This window comes from Pelmatolapia mariae, linkage group LG23 (genome assembly GCF_036321145.2).
Source record: "Pelmatolapia mariae isolate MD_Pm_ZW linkage group LG23, Pm_UMD_F_2, whole genome shotgun sequence".
Taxonomy (NCBI): Eukaryota; Metazoa; Chordata; class Actinopteri; order Cichliformes; family Cichlidae; genus Pelmatolapia; species Pelmatolapia mariae.
Genome location: NC_086246.1, coordinates 41,044,320 through 41,065,422, shown reverse-complemented (window position 1 = coordinate 41,065,422; position 21,103 = coordinate 41,044,320). Strand labels below are relative to the sequence as shown.

The following is a 21,103-nucleotide window of genomic DNA, read 5'->3' as shown; positions in this document are numbered from 1 at the left end:
ATTTGGGGAAATCGACGGCGCATTTGGAGTATGCATTTGAAGTACACTTTGAATTGGGACAGCCGTCGTCGCGTGGCGGTGACGTATTCGCACTTGAAATGCGTACTTCAAGCGTGCATACCCTGAATTGGGACACAGCCAAAGTGTCGCTTGAATCTTTGCCTAAAACCACGACACAGAGCTAATTATTAAATATGTGCAAAGAATGGCATGTTTTCAGTCTCCACATGTGTAAAGAGAGTAACACCAGTTTTTTATTTTTTTAAGCTTGTACTTCAGTAACTCCTCATTAATCTGTAACTATGAATTAAATTGTAGAACTGAAAAAATGTAAGAGAAGAGCTTCAGATCCCAAGTGTGTGAGGACAGAGAAGGATCAGCTTTATTTCAGATTTGAGATTTAAACTTTATATTTCAGTTTGTGATGATTCTGTTATCGTTGTTATTACAGGAGCTGCCCTCAGATTCGGACCTCAGCACCACCCAGTGACAGCAGACAGATCATCCAACATGTTCACATGTTAACTGCAAAATTAACTTTTGAAAACAGTACAAAGGTTAAAGTACCACATGTGCTGTCAGTGAAAGCTGTAGCTGTTTTATTGATGGAGACAAACGACTGGAGAGCAGAGTGCTTCACTGTGGGGACACTAAACAGAGCTAAAAAAAAAAAAATACCTACAACACTAAAGACAAAAAGTTAAATGGATTAATCACCCCTGTAACTGTATCACTATATATCAGCATTAACAGGATCTCAGTTTGGTGTTTCAGAGTGCTGCAGATCTCAGACCTGCACAGCTTCCATTTTAAACACTTGATGTACTCAGCTGCATGAAGAGCACGTTTGAGTTTCTTTGACACAATTAAATAAAACTTGATAAAGGTCAAAGGTCGTCACTTGTATGTTTAACTATAAACTTGTGATCTGGAATTCCTTTACAGTTTTTGCAGATAGTGTGTTATTCACCATAAAGTGATTCAGTTATTCATACCAGAGTAACCAGAGAGGATCATATATTTTAAAATATATAACTTTCTACAGGACTGAATATAATATCTTTATTTAAAAGTCCGGAGCCTCTGGGGAGTATCCGAGTATTTATAACATTACACAAACCAAAGGTCTCCATCACAGTGTTCATGAAATGCTGGGTGTATCCATCTTCTGGGGTGGGCCTACAGAGGAGCTCTGAAGATTTCCCTGTGATGGAGCTGCTGGTGAAGATGATGAGTCTTGCTTGATCAATGCGATGAGCTTCGGTCTTCCTGGTGTTTCTTAAATGAAGCCTCTCTCAGTGGGTCAACAGAACTTCTGGCAGAGGACAGCTGTGATGAAAGAAAGGAAAGACGTTTCTCCAAACCTTTGGACCCAGGAAACCCAGCTTAGTCCTCATGGTCTGCCTCACTAGTTTCACCCCAGGGTGAATGTAGCTGTTGATAGAATATGGACTTTATTAAATGAAAAGAACAAATTACAGTACACTACTGAAACCTCATGCTGCTGTTTTTAAAGTTTCCATTTTACCTGACTGTAGACGGTTCTGAAGATTTAAACCGTTTTAGATCCATTACACTCAGTCTTAAATGTTAAAATCTCAAAGGACAGCATTACATTTTTGATATTAACAGTAACTCTGGGCCTCTCTAGAGTGAGCAGCTGATCTCATCGCTGTTTAAAAATGTATAACAAAACATAAGGAGTCCTGAATCCTTCAATAACACAGACTATTAGAGTAACAGGTGTGTAGCATCGCTAACTAGCCAGCAACAAGCCTCCAAGACATTGCGTATGCTAGCGGCTAGTCTAGCAAACAAATTAATAACAGAGTGATTTTACATGTTTTAGAACAATATGATGATAAGCTGTGTGTCTTTTTCATAACAGTGACGTGGTTGTATTTACCTTAATTTAACGAGTCGTCAGTCGCGGTAAACCCATCATCAAAAAAAAAAATGGAGCAGCCGGGCTACGTAGAAAGTGTAGGGGGGCGTGTTTGTGGTCATGTCCAGCGGGTGTGTGGGCGGGAGCGTGACGCAGTCGCTCCACCTCAAGTCACTACTGCGCCGACTCTGGCTCCAAAAATACAAGATGACAGCCTCCGCAAGCGGGATATTTTGGCTTCATTTTTGCACAACTGGAGGAGGAGGCGCTGTCGCTGAACTAGGACGTTGTACATGAGTGCAAAATCAATTAAAAAACCCAGTGTGTCGGGTCACGGTCCTTTACACAACGTAAAGTGAATAACGGAGTCAAATGTCAGCACATATTGTCACATCATCTTTATTCTGCCTCGTCACAGACGTTATTAATATTAAAATACAAGCATTCATGAAATTTGTGGAGAAGCAGCAGGCCGGTCTGAGTCCGTCTCAGCAGACAATGATATCATCACAGAGCGTGCTCGTGTCCGGCTCGTCAGCACTGCTCGAATCCCGCCATCAGAGAGAGCGCCAGAGACTCCACTGCACAACAAGAGAGACAGACGTCATCAGCTCCTCTCTGCTCACAGCATACAACAACACGAGGGTAACCGGACAGCTACGGTGGCCCAGAGGTGCCAAACACATATTTCACTAACTGGAAAGGTTTTCAATCATTCAATCCTGTGTGCTGACAGGATGACCAGCACAAACATCCTATTTCTCATTTATTACTTTCATTTCCTGTTAAATTGACCTCGAAGGATCAGATTGCAGGAGACTTGTGGTTCCTGAGTCTGAGATGATGCAGGTGTCAACAAGTGTCTGTGAAGGTTCTCAGTCATCCAGGTCATCGTAGTCAAAGGAGTTTGCAAAGAAAAGCGTCTGGACTTCTTAAGTCCAGACTTTATGAACGCCCAGTTATCCTAACTGGGCATTCATAAAGTCAGCAAAGAGGCACAGAAAAGAAGATCAGACACCAGCGAGGGAGGATAAGAAAGACAGACGCAACAACGTTGTTATCCCCTATGTAGCCGGTGTATCAGAGAAACTCAGGAGAGTTTTCTCCAAGCACGACATCCCAGTGTACTTCAGACCCAGCAACACACTCAGACAGAAACTGGTTCACCCGAAAGACAAAACTCCAAAACACAGACTTAACAACGTGGTGTATGCTGTACAGTGCAGCGAGGAATGCCCAGACCTCTACACTGGAGAGACCAAACAGCCACTTCACAAGCGCATGGCACAACATAGAAGAGCCACCTCCACAGGACAAGACTCAGCAGTCCATCTGCATCTTAAGGACAAAGGTCACTCTTTCGAGGATGCCAATGTTCACATTTTGGACAGAGAGGACAGGTGGTTTGAAAGAGGAGTGAAAGAGGCCATCTATGTCCACTGTGAGCGACCATCTTTGAACAGAGGCGGTGGTTTACAACACCAACTGTCTGCCATCTATAATCCAGTTTTGAGTTCCCTCCCCAGACGCCTTAATGCCCACTCACATCCTGGGCCATCTGACCTCAGGAATTCACACGACAAGGTGGGGCCAGGTTTCACAATGAGCATACCTGAAACCCTGGCTGATTAGGTCCCACACCCGCTTTCACACCTTGGCTCATGTGATTAGAGGATCACCAGGGGGTCCTTTTGTCCCTCTTTGGGGGGATACTCCCACTGGGTTTAAATCTGGGACTCTCGGCCATTTGACCTTAGAACTGAAGAAGCTTCTCGGATGAGAGGTGAAACGTCTTCAAGCAACTTTAAGAAGTCCAGACGCTTTTCTTTGCAAACTCCTTTGACCAGGTGTCAACAACTGAAGGTCGGCTTTTGTTGGCCCTTGGAAAACTTCGACTGCACACGCCCGAGCCCTCGTAACGACATTTTCAGGCTGAAAATGTTGTGCGGATATCTCGTGCACTTATGAAGTCGATCCCCTCTGAACTGCGGACACACTCCGTATGGAGGAAACACAGAGCGCTGCAGCTGGATCCCGACAGTCTCGAAGCACCGACCGATTTTACATTTAAGCTTTTCCAAGTCGGATGTTCTGCACCTTTGGACCACCGTACACAATCACTGCATATGACATCATCACCCAGACGACAGACTCACAGTGAGGGAAGGAGCCCCGGCACACCGCCTTATTGAGGATCGTCACAAGGAACATGTGGCAGTTTTTGAAATCAGATTCCATTTTATCGATGGACTCTATCCTGAAAGAGAAACAACATTTAGCTGCAGAGCAGGTGTGTCGTCTCTGTACCTGCGCGCACAACTATCACATCAACACCACTGAATAGACACATCACTCTTACTTCCAGGCTCCAGCCTGCCATCTGTCCGAGAAGATGAGCACGAGATTTAGAACCTTCATTATCGCCTCCTTCACAAAACTGACCTGAGAAAACACAACATGTAGAAACAGGGGAGTCTGAGCAGGGAGTCAAAGTGAAATTCGGCCCACTGAAGGTTCCTGCCCCGCCCCCAGTACAGTGTTTTTCAAGTTTTCCTGGAAACATAAAGAATCACTGTCTTATAAGACCCAATTTATTTACTTGCCCGCCATCACACACTACAGTAAGGTCAGTACAAGCAGCGGTGCTGATGGTGCAGCAGCATTTTTTGTGCTAAAGCAGGAAAACTGAGAAACACCTCAGGCTGCTCATTGCGTTCGTAAACGAACTAACGCTTTTTCATCATCTTAAACGAACAGCTGATTGCGTCAGCAGTCAGACCAGTGGTGACAGCACCATCATAAAAGTTCACCTTCTCCCTCAGCAGGCAACGGTCGTGAATCGTGGCCAGGTATCTGTAATGGATCTTGATGAGCTGGTCCAAGTCCTTGGCTTCCTGGACTTGGTGCTGAAACTCGAGTCCCGTGCTGTGCAGAATCTGCCGAGACACAAAGCAGATGAAGAGCCAGAGTTGGTCAAACTGAGAGTGCAGTGAGGACTCACCTCACCCTCACCGAGCCTGGTTCTGCAGGAGGTTTCTTCCTGTTAAAAGGGAATTTTTCCTTCCCACTGTCACAATTGGCATGGTCATAGGGGGTCATAGGATTGTTGGGTTTTTCCTCTATATATTTGATTGTAGGGTCTACCTTACAATATAAAGCACCTTGTGGTGACTGCTGTGTGATTTGGTGCTGTGCAAATAAAAATGAAGTGAATTGAATGTCATGGGTGCACTTCCTCCTGCAGGAGGTCAGTTTGGTGGCTTGCCTCACCCTCGTCATGATGTAGTTGTGAAGGCTGTTGACAAAGTGCATCAGTTTGACCCTGAGCAGACACATCCTGTGGATCTGCTGGTTCACGTGCTCTTTGACCTTGACCTCCTCGGCTGTGGCACCCTCCAGCTTCTTAGTGACGTCTGTAAAACCTACGAGTAACAACCATTTATCAGAGAAATGACTAAAACGGGCTTATTTTCAGTTTTCAGCTTCACGTGGTGCTTGTACCACTGAATCGAAGCGTGTCCAGACTGTACTTGGCCCATTTGATCTGCAGCAGGAGGAGGAACACTTGGTTGTAGATCTTCTGACACTCAGAGCTGATCACAATGTCCACGGGCCAGGGAACCTGTGCAGACACGCACCAGGAAACGTCAGGTGGCAGATTGAACAACGCACCGACAGACACCAAAGCACAAACTGCAGTGTTCACCTTGTAGCTCAGCGTGAGGACTTCCAGGTTGTTCACAGGCTGTTTTTTCCTGGAAGCATCGATGGGCTCCAGAAGCACTGACAGCCTGGGAAACAGATGCCTGATCAAACTGATTCTAACATAAATAAGGAACTGTGTCACAGCAAATGTGCACTGTACCTGCTGCTGTCCTCCGGGTAGCGCTGTCCGACTGCCTCCTGCAGCTGCACGTTCAGAAACGACGGCTGCTGCCAGCTCTCCTTCTCCTGCACCTTGTCAAAGATGGCCGTGTAAAAATCATACATGGTGTCTCCAGCTTCCAGCAGGAAGTAGTTCCTCATCGCCTGAAGGTATTCCAGCAACCTGCAGACACGCCACAGAGCTCAGAAGCTTCCCTTTCCCTCATTGGGAAACAGGAAAAGCGTCGCTGAAGAGCCATGCTTACCTGTAGTCTTTTGTCAGAGTCTTCATCAGGTTCCCACAGCACTCAATGTACCTCCTCTCAATGTGCGGGTAGAGGCAGGAACGCAGTGTGAGCTCAAACGTCTGGCAGGTGACCGACTGGGACGAGCGGTCCACGCTGAAATCCCCTCCGGAGAAACGCTCCTGGAAGTCACTCTGCTCCAAGTACAGTCTGAGGAAGAAGAGGGCAGACAGAACACACTCAGACTCGGGAATAAAGAAATCTGGCTCGTATCCGCACAGAGCTCGGAAGAGTGGAAAACAGAAAATGTCACATCACAATTTGTTGTCACGTTGGGAGCTAAAGACAAACTCTGATCTCTGAGCTGTCCTCTCTTCGAAGACCTGAAGAGCTTACATTTCTGACAATCTGCATCTTCATCCTGCGATGAATCCCTGACTTTTTGTTGATCCTCACTGGACATTTGTTCAGAGGCTTGTAGAAGAACTCTGGCATTACCTGGCGAAGTTGATGGCCAGCAGCGGGTCATGGACATCGTCAATCTCGAGGTGCCGTGCCATGATGGACTGCATCTTGATCAGACTCCTCCTTGTGGACTGCTGCTCCGTCACGCCGTCCGTCGGAGACTCCTCTCGGCTGCAGAGGCGCGACTGCACGGACTCCAGAAAAAGCGTGTGCAGACTCTTCCTCTCTGCGTCTGCAAGCAAACATCCAGGACAGACAACCCAGGTCAGTGAGGTCAGCTCATCGGCAGAGACATGGCACTCAACAAACCCTGAGGACATCCAGGAGAGCAGAAGCACAGAAAACCCCATCTGTGGTTTGTGTTGACCTGGTCAATGCAGCGCCTTCCTTTACTGAAACAAATAGACAGAACGAAGCACTGACCTCTGGAGGCTCGCTGCGACTTCTCTGCCTCCTTGCAGTCCAGATTCTTGAGCAGCTGCATGGACTTCCCGGCCATGATAATCTGCTTGAGGACAGGTTTAAGGAAGGACACCATGGTGAGCTGTCTCCCACCGGAGGCCTGATCCCCCCCGGAGCTCCCGCTGGCCGCGTCATTCAGCTTCTCCTCGCTGTCCACCGTCTCCGATACGCTGTACAGCGTGTAGGTGGCGTACCAGAAGTCCCTGTGATTCACGGGCACGTCTTTGTTCCTGCAGCGGGAGAAAGAAACTCAGCCCACAAAACGCTGCTGACGTCACATCACACGCACACACACGGTTTCTGCAGCGCACCTCTGGATGATGAATTCTCTGGCAGGGTCAAACAGATGGCCGTGAACGATCCACTCGTCCACGATCTCCAAATACGGCCGGACCGTCTCCGTCCACAGGGAGAACAACAACGCCACCTGGCAGACAGAGAGAGCAGATGTGTTTGTTTCCTTCCAGTAAATCGCCCCCATGTCACAGTATCCCGCGACGAGTGCTCACTGCCTGCTCCGATGCCTCGCCGACGCTGTCATACTCGATGATGGCCTTATAGAGGGTGTTGAGCAGGTGAGACGCCCGCACAACGTTGGGGGTGGCGGGCGGCACTTCGGCAACACCCGTGCAAAAGACCCTGTGCAGCACTTTGATCTGAGCCAGGTGAGGGCTGAGCCGCTCCAGCACTGCAGACAGAGTCACTGTCTCATCTGCAAACAGACACGACGCAGATTGGGAATCAAACGAAGGCGGCTGGGCTCAGGATGACAGAACAAGAAAACCAGCACGAAAACAGGAAGCCTCAGTGATCCCTAAACAAGCTTGGACTTACCGTTGCATATGAGCTCCCTCTCGATTGTGGTAAGCTCCTCCTTGAAACTTGTGAAGTACTTGTTGAGTGCCCACACGAAGGCCTGGTAGGTCCTGAAGGGAGGCTCGGAGGCCTTCTTAGAGCCGTAGGTGGACGCGGTGCCCGGCGGGCCCGGCTCCGAGCTGTGGCCCGTCACCTCATCGATGAACCTCTGCAGCCTGAACACAGCCTGACCATAGACGGCGATGTGCTCGAGGACAGAGCGCAGGCAGTTCTGCAGCACAGAGGAGAAAAACACGTTTCACTACAGCCCGCATTGCACATGCTCAGTGACGTCCGTCAGATGTGAACTCACGCCGGTCAGATGAGTCACCACCACATTACTTCTGACTGACACCTTTCCGTCGTGCTGCTGGAATATGAAGTGTTTCTTGACCCCAGAGAGAAGCCTGCAGGAACAAACTCACACAGTCAGCAGGACCCTGAACCCACTCTCAACACCAACCTGATCTCAGCGTGTGGCGACCTGCAGGCAACTGTCGTCATCTCTTACCACAGCGTTTCTCGAATTACTTGCGTCTCTGTGACGAAGGCCTTCTCTTCTGGCAGGTACAGCGGGTCCGTGTTATACAGGTGCTGATCCCTAAGGGGACAAATGCAGCATCAGAACCAAATACTCTAATTTCAAACTATAGCTCCTCCCCCAACTGCACCCAGACATCCCTCTCCCAGCTCTTCCGTTTGGGGGGGGTGGGGCTTCCATGTCCAAATGTTCTCCCCACAGGTAGGACACTGTATATTAATTTTTAACTATCAGTGAGGATGAGCTCACCACACATTGAGGAGGTTGGAGTGCAGATGCAGGCTGTGGGGAAAACGAGGTGCGTGCGGTGCCCAGTACGGGGTCACCAGATTCTGCTCCAGCCAGGCCCTAGCGTCAGGCTCCCCCACTGAGAGGAAACATGGGAAAAAGGTTCAGTGTGACATTAAAACACCCTCCATGTCCGAGTCGCTTACACTGCAGCGCATTCTGTTTAGTGACATCAACGTTTTCTGTTCAGCTTTTGTGACTGAACAGGAAACAAACCAGACACTCCTGCCTCTCATTTGGTGGAAATGTTGTAAAGACCTGCACCTTCTGCTGTGTGACTGCTTCGCACCTGTCCACGTGACTGGAACGGTTTTGTTGGCGTTGTCCTGGTCCTCCTGAGGCGTCCTGTCCAGCTGGATCCCAGAGTCCTCCCTGCTGATTGGCTGCTGACTGTCATCATCCTCGCTCTCCTCCTCAGACCACTCCTATGAAAGAGGAAACACTGATGGGCACAGCTTACCTGTAATACGCCTGTAGGTACTGTGCTCAGTATAATACAAAACCAGGCCCATACAAGCCAGGACACTTCCTAAAATATATAAAAGCAGAATGCAATGATCTGCAAATCCCATAAACTCATATTTTATCCACGACAGAGCACAGAAAACACAGTAAATACTCAAAATGAGACATTTTACTGCTTCGTGACAAATCTGAGCTCATGGGGAATTTGGCGACAGCGACACCCTTAAATATGGGACGGAGCAACAAAATTGTGTCAAAGTCAGCGGTGCTAAAGAGAAGATCAAAGGTGAGCTGGCAGCAGGTCGGTCATGTGATCAGGTTGAAAAAGATCATCTCAGAGAGGCGGAGCTTCTGAGAGGTTCACCAACCTATTTCAGAATCACAGTCCACGCTGTGAACATCTCATCATCTACACAACATGACATCATCAGCACACTCGGAGGATCTGGAGGAATCTCTGTGCACAGGCTGATGACTGTGACCTTCAGCAGCGCTGCATCAGAAAAACCACTCTGTGATAAATCAGTGCACGGCTCAGGAATATTTCCATAAACCAGCGTCTGCGAGCAGCTCGGCGTGCAATCCACACATGCAGGTTACAGCTTCGTCATACTGACACGAAGCCACGTGTGACCATGATCCAGAAACGGCTCCAGCTCCTCTTTAAAATGGACCAAGGCAAAGCAGAAACTGATCTCAGGTCAGAATCATCAGCATGGCTTCAGAGGAGAAGACTCTGGCCCACCTGCAGTCCAGACCTCTGACCGGCCGACAACATCTAAAGCGTTGTGAAACAGGATGAAGCAGAGCCGGGACTGCCGAGCAGCTGGAATCCTCAATCAGACCAGACCAGCTGTTGTCCTCAGTTCACAGACCATCACAGACTGATGTCAGAGAGGAAACACAGACCTGTCCTATTTTACAGACGTGACGCTGCTGTCAGATTCAACACAAGTTTCCGTTTGATTCAAAACAGCTTCTTCTGTTCTACAGTGAAGAAAATGTGACTTTCTTGATGTTTTTTCCACGTCTGACTTTGTTGGAGCTTTTCTGGGTTTGTACTTGTGGGTCAGAAATTAGTTTTGTTTTTCTGCCTGTGAAGACAGGCTAGTGATGATGTTAAAGTCATGTGACTGTGGTGTGGTGTTCATGTTGCACCAGACCACTCTGAGCAAAAACCCACTGACACCGGGTTTTCGATCAGAATCAGAAACAGCTCTGCATTCATAAAGGTGGGCTCGGTGACTCACAGGTGTGTCTGGGTACGGCCCCATGTCTGCATCCTCGCCCTCCATCAGATATTTAGCCCAGTCAAACTTGTCCTCTGGTTCTGCAGACATAAGACGGAAAGATTAACATAAACTGTGTGATTTTTAGCCTTCAAGGCTAAGTGCTAAGGTTATCTGGAAACAAATCATTTTTTAACTTTCTGGCCTTTGACATGAAGTGAACTTATAATCACTGCACTGATGTTGTGCAGCGAAACACGTTGGGCAGATTTCCTGCTGCTGAAGCTTTCGCTCTGACTCTGAAACAGAAACATGGGCGCGACTGTGACGACGTCACTGGAATCTGTTCATCTGATCCTGGTGTCAAAGCATCATTAACATCTGTAATGTGGGATTCACTAAAACAAAGCTTTGGTTTAAAAAGTTCTAGTTTTAATGAGAGAAAAAAAAACTGCTTTGGAAGAATATGTGAAAAACTTCTGTTTGTACATTTTGTTTTTCAACTCCAACCTGAGAAAAGCAGAATTAATGAATTCAGAGTGTGTTGACACGTTGGTCACAGATAAAGGGAACAATGCGGTTCTCACCGGCCTCCTTCAGTCTGGGTCGCTCTGTGAAGTCTGTGTTTGAGGGGGATCCCGACAGGCAGAGCAGCAGTGACAGTATGCTGTAGTGTGCATCGGTCTGAGGAAACACAGATCACGTTTCACTGAGATATTCTCACATAATCGCAGTCATGTTTCAATGTTTGAGCCCGACACACCAGAAAACTGTGTGTGTAACATGTGATACTGACCCATTAGGGCTGCGTCATCTGTCAGAAAACTAGCGCACACTTTATGGACACAGAAATACTTTATTAGACTTTATTACTGTGCACTTTTCTCTTGCACTGCTGTGTCTGTATTGTTCTGTCTTTGTTTTGGTTTCTTGCATACTTTATGTAGTCTTGTCTTGATTGTCTGATATATGTAGCACCATAGTCTTGGAGGAATGCTGTCTCGCTTCACTGTGTACTGTACCACGACACATGGTGGGAATGACAATAAAGCCATTTGACTTAAAAAGACTGATGTGATTGTTTATTGATTGCAAGTTTACACTTATTACCTTCATCCTTCCAAAATCCCCTCTGACTCTTGTTCACAAGTTTCATGCTAGAATATGATGCAGCATGCCAGCACCGACTGCTGTCGCACATGAGTATTGATCGCGTGTCCGTCTGTGATAGAGCAGAAAACAGCTGTGCGCTACCTTTTTCCCATCTGTATTCGGTAAAGGTGAGTTCAGGAATTCTTCAGTCAGTCTCATCCAGCTTTTTGCTTTCTGTAGGTCCGAGTGCACAACGAGCTTCTCGTAGATTCTGGAAAACAGGGCAGACTGTCACTATACCATAACGTTAGCAGGAGACGAAGAGCGGAGGATGACGATGGAGCTGCCAGGCAGGAGGAGAAGAGAGCACAGGGGAGGTTGGTGGATGTAGCGAGGAGGGACATGCAGAGGGGTGCAGTGACAGAGGAGGATTCTGGGACAGGAGGACATGCAGAGCCCTGAAGGAGAACATACACATGTTTAGTTTGCTCAGACTTCACTGTTTTGAAGGAGTCACTCACCCGCTGACACTGCGCTCCACTTTGTGGCTGTCTGTGTCTAGATATCGATGAAACCTGAGGAGACACGAGGCGGATGTTAGGACGCTGCGTGCAGCAGCCTACTCCCTCACACACCCGTAAAAACTCACTTAAAGTTGGACCAGGCGAATTTAAGCGCCAGCTGGAAGTTCTGGTCCTCCTCATCCTCGATCCCGCTGAGACACCTGATCAGCCGCCGCGTCTCTCTCTCACTCTCCTTTTCGAAGGTGCTCCAGTGCGCCATGTTGACGCTGTCAGCCGGACTGCAGTCCCGTGAAGGGGCACAGATCGAAGCGGCCTGTCGGTCTGCTTCCAGCCCGCGGTTTCCACCCGCGAACAGGCTAACAGCACCGGGGATGTCTTAAATGCGCCATTATAGACAAATGGCTGTCTCCTCCATTGATTCCTACAGGACCGCGCAGTGTTAGCCCCACCTCCATAACAAACAAGTAGCACTGAGCATGCGCAAAAACAATTCAAAATAGTTACGGTTTTTATTTTTTACTGTTTAAAAATGGTTAAACCTCGTTTCTCAGTCGGTACAAAAAGGGACAAAAACTGAATATTCCACTTTCTGTGAATCTACGTAGGAAAATGGTGGTAATGCATCCATATGAGCAGCAGAGGGCGCAAGGGCACTAGTAAACAAAAAGCACTGAAATACGTTAAAGGACTAAAATGAGTACGTGAAGATGCTTCTAGACAACAAGTCCATGTTTTAGTTCTTGCTTTGTCCCGGATAATGCTCGTTTACGGGTCAACGAGAGGACGCGGTATCTTGATCTCGCCTGTTTACCAGGTGAGGAGCGCAGTCAAAAGCCCCCGTGGTGATGGTGATGAATCTCCGCAGATGCTCAGGTCATGCTCACATATGTACAATAGAAGATTTTACGACAATAAAAGCCTGTAAATAACTTTTGATTTGACTGTATTTATTTCTTTATATTCGAATATTTACACATTCTTAACACTCTATGTTTCCAGAATAAAAAGGTTCATAGCAGTTTTGTTCTACAGCTATAGACTCGCTAGCGCCCTCTGTGAACCCATGAGCTATGCTATTAACTTAAAGCACTCACAGAAGGCGGCGAGTGCGCTGAAACACTGGGGTTCCCATAATTCAGCGCGCTCAGGGGCGGGTGCTTTTGGTGGACGCCTCTTTCCTTCGATGCTCTCTGTTGTCGGCGTCAACAAGTCCCGCCCCCACACTGCGCACTCTTAACACACAGAGACTGTGGACGGCAGCAGTCCCGGCGTGAGACAGCGGTGCTGGTGTTTCCACTCGGACGAAGCGGCCGGGGGCGTGGCCAACACTCCGTACAGCAGCGACCCTGCGCGGAGATGAAGAGGAGGCTGAACAAGAAGTACCTGCTGCTGATCCTGGCCTACACCGGACTGCTGCTGCTGCTGCCCTACGTGCTTGACTCTCGGGACCGGGCGACCCGGCCGGCGGCGCAGCTCCAGCCCCGCTGCCCGGAGCTGGAGTTGCCGTGGGAGGACGCTGGCGGTCCCAACGGCAGCGAGCCGGTGACTGAGCCGGCCACTAACCGCAGCCAGCCACGGATCCATGTCTACCTGCACGCCACCTGGAGGACCGGCTCCTCCTTCCTGGGCGAGCTGTTCAACCAGCACCCGGACGTGTTCTACCTGTACGAGCCCATGTGGCACATCTGGCAGGCGCTGTACCCTGGGGACGCGCAGAGCCTGCAGGGCGCCGTGCGCGACATGATGAGCGCACTCTTCCGCTGTGACTTCTCGGTGCTACGGCTATACGCTGGCGCGCAGAACGTGAGCAGCGCTTTCATCTTCGGCTGGAAGACCAACAAGGTGCTGTGCTCCGAGCCGCTGTGCCGCGCGCACCGGCGTCACGAGGTGGGGCTGGTGAAGGAGGAGTTGTGCGCGCAGTGCCCGCGCAGGGAGCTGCGCGAGCTGGAGCGCGAGTGCCGGAAGTACCCGGTGATGGTGATCAAAGGTGTGCGCGTGCTGGACCTGGGCACGCTCGTGCCGCTGATGCGGGACCCCAGTGTGAACCTGCGCGTCGTGCAGCTGTTCCGGGATCCGCGCGCCGTGCACAACTCGCGCCTGAAGTCGAAGCACGCTCTAGTGAAGGAGAGCATCCAGGTGCTGCGCAGCCGCAGACAGAGCGACAGGTACAAGCGATTGCTTGCGCCCGCGAACCGTGCGACGCGCGCGGAAAGCTACGTGTCGGGCGCCCTGGAGCTCATCTGTGACGGCTGGCTGCGCGACCTGCTGCTGCAGCTGCGCGCACCGCCCTGGCTACGCAGCCGCTACCTGCGCCTGCGCTACGAAGACCTGGTGCTGCGCCCGGCCGAGCAGCTACGCAGGCTGCTCCGCTTCGCTGACCTGCCCGCGTCCGCCGCGCTCGAGAGCTTTGCGCTCAACATGACACGCGGGCACGGCTACTCTTCCGACAGACCATTCCTCATCTCCTCCCGCGACGCCAAGGAGGCTGTCCACGCCTGGAAGGAGCGGCTGAGCGTGGAGCAGATCAGTCAGGTGGAGGCGTCCTGTGGCGAGGTCATGAGGCAGCTGGGCTACCAGAAGACGCACGAGGAGGACACAGCGTCGTGACAGAGCTGTGGGCCGAGGTAAGCTGACAAGCGCCTGTTTATGTTGCTGATCTGAGACCTCTGACCCGACCTGCTTGGATCACAATACAGGTGAAACTAAGACTTTCATACATCACAGCCTCCACGCTGATGACAGTCACATGACTTAACCCCAGACTGAGCCCTGAAGCTGCTCTCACCACACACACACACACTAACGCACACACACTGTAAATGACATGCACACACACTGTAAATGACACACACATACTGTAACACACACACTATAACACACACACACTGTAACAGACAGCCAATAATCTGCTGAGGTCATGTAGCTGTTCTTCCTTCAGTTAGATTAAGAAAACAAAGGAAATGGTTTGTTTATCTCAGAGGAGATGATGCTCTTGTCAGAGCATCTTCCTGTTAATGACAGGAAGTGACACAAGTGAGGCGGGATGCAGAGGAATTTTATTTCTGACATAAAATGCAAACAAAAGGTAGTAGCAGGTAGTAATGGTCATAATTGTGTCACCAAGCAGCACAAAACCAACAAGAACATCATTCAGATTCAAAATTTAAATGGTAATATTCTATAAAAGCAGACGTTTGCAGGTGGTTTAGCTGTGTCACAGTTGCTGATGGAGCTCTCGCTCCAACGTTGAGCCCAGCTTCGGGTCCGAGTCCTCGTCTGGTGGACAAAACGAGAGAAAAAAATAAACTGAACCAGACTCTAAGAAGTGAGAGCCAGCCGACCCCGCTGCCCAGATTGTTGTTGGAGGTGATGTGAACATGAGAGTCGATGAGGGCATGAATCTGTGCCTGCGGGTAAAACCTGTGAGTCTGTAACATCACTTGTACGCACTATAGTTACAGGTTAAAGCTGCGTCAGTGACAGCAATACAATCCACAGCGCTTAACAAAACTCAATCAGGACTGCACTCACCTGTTCACAGTGTAGTGTCTAACAGCTGTTCCTGCATCAGGAAACACACCTACACAGACAGGATGTAACATGGTGACATCATCATGCTCACAGTAAGCAAAGAGGTCTGAGGCTGCTGGGTGTATGGGGTATATTTAAAGATTCAGGTGTGGTTGGAGGCAGAACATTGGGCTGAGAAAGGAAGCAGGTGTTAGAGGAAACTTACACTTGCCACTGAGGGCATGAAGCATGCAGGAGGAAGTTCTCTTTCAGGTTGTCTGCGTGTTAACAGGAAGCAGCGGTGTGCGTGCAGAGCTGATGGCGTTGTGTCCTCGGCTCGATGTGGAAACATTGGAAACTCAAAACACGACCACAAAGGTCAGAGGTCAGACTGTTTAAATGAAGCCTGGGTCAAGTCTGTGTGTGTCTCTGTCTGTGTGTGTGTGTCTGTCTGTCTGTGTGTGTGTGTTTCTAGGAATGTGTTTGTGTGTGTCTGTAGTTCATGTGAACAAACTCGGTGTGGATGTGTGCAGCGTGACTCCTGATTGGTGGGCTGTCAGCCTCCCTCAGATACAGGTACCACCTGTGGAGAACAGAAGCGCTGACGTTGGGTGTGTTGTGTAGTTCGTGTGGTGTGGTTGTTGGAGCATGTGTGGTGCTGTGATGTGTTAGTGTGAGTTTTCTGAAGCACAGGTAGGAAAACAAACGCTGCAGAACTCGATGGGAACGTGGAGGAAGGTGATTTGGTGATTCCATCACAAAGACCTTATGGATGCAGGAGTCAGGGACGTGAGGTTCTGTGGAAGAACTAAAGCGTGTTTCATGTTTCAATCGTGCTGATTGAATTAAACTTTAATCGTGTCGTTGATGGTTTACAGCAGCGTCTCGTGTCATCGGCTGCACTTTGCTCTGATGGTCAGATAACGATCCCGGTCTGTTAATATGTCCCAGATTTAACTCAGCCAATCTGTAAAATAGCTTGGCCAAAGTGGCTGAAGAAGGGCAGAAGACAGATGCTGTCTAGGGTAGCAAATGATTTGTTTAAGATCATTGTGACCAAAAATATTTACAAAAATGAAGAAAAACTCAACTCCAAAGTTAACTTGGTACAAATAAACATAACTGAACTTAAACCAACAAATGTCAACTGCACTCAGCTAAACTGACCTGGTCCTCTCCTTTTGAACACCTGAGTTCTTCTACTTAAATACTCAAGCTATCCAAACAATATCCTCCTCCGGACTATTCCATTCAGTAGGTAAGATAAACAATACCATTCTCATAAACTCATGATGCTACTCTTTACTAGCAATAGAAGAGACTAAGGTGTAGCCAATACATGTTACATCAATATATATCTTTAAACAAACATAATCCTAAAATTGACTTTATTAAATTACACCAATTCTCTCCCCTCTTCACCTGGTCCCTTCCTGTGACATCAGAAACTAAACAGGAAGCTATAAATACAGGAAGTGAGGCAGCACTTCCTCCTTTTGCTCCTGGAACACAGGTAAGTCAGGTGAGTTCAAACCAAATAAACTAGACAAATTAACAGTTGAAATAAATAAAATGTTAACTTAACAAACTTGTCAATGTTGATTTAAACCAAGATGTTATATTACATAAACTGTAAAAGTGCAAAACATAAACAAACCCGGGATAGTGAAGGTTTGCAAACTACAGAACAAAAATATGGTATGGCAAAATCAAAGCAAGAATGTTAACTAGAATAGCAAGCTTCAAATCTGGACAAATGGTGTTCTCACCCACTTTGTCATACAATCACAACGTGTCAAAGACAGAGAGAGAGGTCCCCCCCTCCCTTTAATGACCTGCTCCTCCATAGAGGCCTCTTTGTTCTGTCTCTGGCATTGCTGGCTCCTCTTATGGGGGGAGGAACTGCAGCGAGCTGTCAAGAAGGGCGTCATTGTGTGAGACTGTACGTGACTGGGTAGAGCTCCAGGGCGACAGCACGGCTGTCACCGCAGGCTCCCACAGACACGACCTTTAAGGGTGCTGTGAAAGCCACGCAGGTTACAGAAACGTCCCCACAATGCCTGCGCAACGTTACGTCACAAAGTCTGAATGTTCCGAGAACGTCTGAGGAATGTTTGTCATTTAAACGTTAATGGTTAAACGTTCGCTCTGTTGATTAGATATTGACCTGAAGTTGGAATCATTTTATAAAACATCCCCACAGTGTTACAGAAGAATGCTGGAAAAAAAAAACTTCATGACCTTTGACCCCAACAACGATCACAGAAATGTCTCCTTTATTAGCAACCTTCTTTTATTAATCTTAATATTCCACAATGTGTCTCTGTGTTTTTTCTCTTTTACCACCTACGCAAGAATCACCTGAAAGAGTATGGAGAGAGTTTACGGATGAGAAGCAAAAAAGAGCCGTCAGGTGCTCCAAATAAACCTTAGACTCAAATGATAAAACAGGCTTTTCCCCGCAGCACGCCATGTAATAAATACTCGCAAAGAAAATGGAAGCCGTTACAACTTATATCTAAAAATATATAGTTTCATGCATCGGTCAAAACACTCGATTCCAGAAACACGACGCCCAGCAGAACACACTTCACACAAGTAAAGTTGCCCGAGAGTCACAGAATTTACAGAAAATGCACTATTTTGTGATATTTATCGTTATCGGGATGAGAAATGTCCTATATCGAGATATGAGATTTTCGTCATATTGCACAGCCCTATCTCTGTCCTGTCTTTCTCACCAGCAGATGACCACCCCTCCCTGAGGCTGGTTCTACTGGTTTCTTCCTGTTAAAAGGGAGTTTTTCCTTCCCACTGTCACTAGTGTGCTTGCTCATAGGGGGTCATGTGATTGTTGGAGTTTCTCTGTATTATATTAGGGTCTTTACCTTAAAATATAAAGCGTCTGGACTGTTGTGATTTGTTAAAAGCAAAAGCAGGTTATTCGCTCGCTTCATATAACATTGTTTTTATTCTTTTTTTTTTTTTTTTAAACCTGTCCCGTTTGGTTCTTTTGCCATCAGAATTATTGTCTAAAGGCGAAGAAAGATGCCCAACGGATTTACTTGCGCCTTACTTACTTTACCAAATGGACCATCCCAGCCTTGCCGTAATGGTCCATTTGATTTACCTTTTATTGTTTATTTTATTTTATTTTATTTTTTTTTACTTGCTAGATACGGGACAGGGGAAAAGAAAAGGGAGAAAGAAAGAGGGGGGAAAAAAAAAAACAGCGGAGAAGAGGGACGGGGATAAAGGGCAAAAAACAAAAACCAACAAAATTGTTTTTATTCTAACAAACATCCTCAGAGTGATTCAGGCTAATTATTTAAGACTTAAACGTACCTGTCCTCACAGATAGATCATCATCCCTGGTTCTCTTTTCTCTGTTTTGGTGGATGTTTGACCCTTAATAAGTTAATATGGATGGGATGAACGAGTTGTGGTTCCTTTTTTCTTTTGTTCAGATTCGTCCCTCCGTCTTGTCCTCGTGTCTCTGGTTAAGTTTGTCTTGGTTACTTCCTTTTTGTTATCAGACTATTTAGACTCTCCTCGTTCTCTCAGCTGCTTCAGTCTGCATGACAAATATTCTTGTGCAGGACACTGAACCTTCAGAGTGTGAATGTTAGAAAGCCTTAAGCATGGAAAAAGTGCTTGTGTGAATGTGTGTGAAAGGGTGAATAAGGCATGTTGTATAAAGTGCTGTGAGTGCTCAAGTAGAGCAGTATGATTATGAAGCCATTAGTACCGACTCAGATCGACTGGCCACGGTTTTCAGGGTTTTAGTACCTGATACCAGGTACTAAAATGTGACAACAGGCTGCATGCCACCGATTGGCGGGTCAGTGGCATCATGAGAGCACCTCGTTCACAAAAAGTTTTTGAAACCCCACGACGAGGAAACGGCTACAGGAAAGGACGCCGTGTTCCCCGAGTGACAAACAGCCACTCATTATCGTTCTGTGGGAACAAAGCGCCTTCAGGGCTCCAAGTCCTGCTGACTGCAGCTCGCTCACAGCTTCAGATTTATTTTTAATCCTCAGCTGATTTTTTTTTCTTCTTCCAGGGTCGTGGTGTTCAGTCTGAGGTCAGAAGGTGGTCTAACTAAACGAGCAGCTGGAATGTGTTCCTCGAGGAGTTCTCAGGCGTGACTCGAGGACTGTTTTCCTTCGGCCGAGCCGGGCTGATGAACTGGAGAAAATCTGAGCAAAAGAGCAGCCAATCACAGGCGGACGATTTGGAACAAGGAGGCGGCGGCTCATTTTTCCTGGTTTCTGTTGGACACCAGCCCTGCACGCCCCGGATGTTCCTCCTCAGGAGGTGACTGCCAAGATCAGAGCGGTGGCTTCGCTGTCACCTGTGTGACTCATCTGTCTGGCTTGCGACTCGGCGTGGCAGAGATCGCCACCGTTTGTGGTACTCACTAATAGCACTAATGTAGAGCAGTGAAGAAGAACTGCAGTATTTTGGAGAGGCTACTCTCCTCTCTAACCCTCCCCCCGGCCTCTCAGGAATGTGCACTTCTCTGACAAAACACTCACATGGGTGTGAGATTCCTCCGTCCTCACACAGCGTAGGGTGCAGGGCCCTGTTGTTTTCCTCTAAAATGCTGTAAATGTTGTAACCCAAGCCTCCAGAAGGGCTTTAGTGTTTGAGATGCCCCTCTCACCCCCTCAGAGGGCTCCAAACCTCCAGCAGCTTCTGTGCACAGACGGACGCGGACCCAGGTCTGCAGCCCTGCAGCCAGCTCACGGTGCCAGACAGACAGAAAGCTGAATTTTTTTTGTGTATTTAAAAAGTTGATTCACTGTTACAGGATTCGTACAAACAGTTTGTTACGTGTGCACACTTGGATTTGGCCGTGGTCGGTTCAGCGACCAATGAGCTGTTGTAGCTCACAAGGTTAAATACTGTGGAGCAGCAGGGCAGGTGGGAGGTGGAGCACTTAAAGATTTGATAATGGAAGCTCACACAGCAGCACAGTCTGTGAGCAAAGTCCGCTTTACTTTCCTCAGCTAATGTCCTGCGTATGTCTTTGAAGACATGACTCGGTGGTAGGGGTATCTCAAAGTCTTGGGAGGGTGCCCCCACCTCCCATATGTGAGGCTCAGAGGTTGTTTCTGTACTTTTTGTTGGTGGTGAAAGAAAAATAACTTCAAACTGACTCAAAGAATAAAAAGCTGACACACTCCCTAAAGAGCTTGTGTATGATTGTTAATGCTAAGCCACATTATCTGTAGGTTCACTTATCAGCACGTCAAAGTTCATTCATATTCATTTGTTTGGCTGTTCTGGTTGAACTGAATGGACACAAACTCATCTCCAGCTCCATGTTTCTGTTCTCGGACTCTTACAGAGCAGCTTAGCATAACTCACAAAATAATCCTTCTTTATCTGATACCAGGCCTCAGGTCACTCTCTGAAGCAAGCTTATTTAGCTCCTCCCAGTTTGAGGGCTTCCTGATTGAGTGCCCATCACAAACAGAAGCATGAAATGAGCATATAAGGACGGGAATATTCGGTGTATCACAGTAGCACAAGGTACTGAAGCCGGAGAGAAGGGATTAGCTCTGTTAGCATGTGAGCTTCACATTACTGAGAAGATCCAAATCAATCCTGAAAGATGCAGGTTATTTTGTTATTTTACTGCCACGATTACAACATAAGTGCAGGCGGCC

At 47.9% G+C, this 21,103-nt stretch overlaps 2 protein-coding genes across 2 annotated transcripts; one reads left to right on the top strand and one right to left on the bottom strand.

The window, feature by feature from the left end:
* Positions 1–2,273: 2,273 nt before the first annotated feature.
* On the bottom strand, positions 2,274–12,823 carry tubgcp5 (tubulin gamma complex component 5). Its single transcript, XM_063467949.1, has 23 exons — positions 12,041–12,823; positions 11,913–11,966; positions 11,554–11,662; positions 10,887–10,983; positions 10,321–10,400; positions 8,895–9,030; positions 8,567–8,684; positions 8,288–8,377; positions 8,090–8,183; positions 7,756–8,008; positions 7,431–7,633; positions 7,233–7,348; positions 6,883–7,151; positions 6,493–6,691; positions 6,016–6,204; positions 5,751–5,933; positions 5,592–5,676; positions 5,387–5,507; positions 5,156–5,307; positions 4,696–4,821; positions 4,245–4,327; positions 4,042–4,142; positions 2,274–2,466 (listed from the first exon to the last, which is right to left on the bottom strand). Exons 1-23 carry the CDS (start codon positions 12,172–12,174, stop codon positions 2,420–2,422), a joined length of 3,039 nt encoding a protein of 1,012 aa, XP_063324019.1. The 5' UTR covers positions 12,175–12,823; the 3' UTR covers positions 2,274–2,419.
* Positions 12,824–12,925: 102 nt separating this feature from the next.
* chst7 (carbohydrate (N-acetylglucosamine 6-O) sulfotransferase 7) lies at positions 12,926–20,616 on the top strand. Its single transcript, XM_063467950.1, has 2 exons — positions 12,926–14,539; positions 19,492–20,616. The coding sequence occupies exon 1, from the start codon at positions 13,272–13,274 to the stop codon at positions 14,520–14,522; it is 1,251 nt and encodes a 416-aa protein (XP_063324020.1). The 5' UTR covers positions 12,926–13,271; the 3' UTR covers positions 14,523–14,539; positions 19,492–20,616.
* Positions 20,617–21,103: the final 487 nt, after the last annotated feature.

Coding starts and splice junctions, on each gene's coding strand:
- tubgcp5 (XM_063467949.1), bottom strand. CDS start 12,174: ATGGCGCACTGGAGCACCTTCGAAAAGGAGAGTGAGAGAGAGACGCGG. Junction 8,009..8,089: donor TGGTGACTCATCTGACCGGC/GTGAGTTCACAT, acceptor TCTGTGCTGCAG/AACTGCCTGCGCTCTGTCCT. Junction 5,677..5,750: donor TACCCGGAGGACAGCAGCAG/GTACAGTGCACA, acceptor TCTGTTTCCCAG/GCTGTCAGTGCTTCTGGAGC.
- chst7 (XM_063467950.1), top strand. CDS start 13,272: ATGAAGAGGAGGCTGAACAAGAAGTACCTGCTGCTGATCCTGGCCTAC.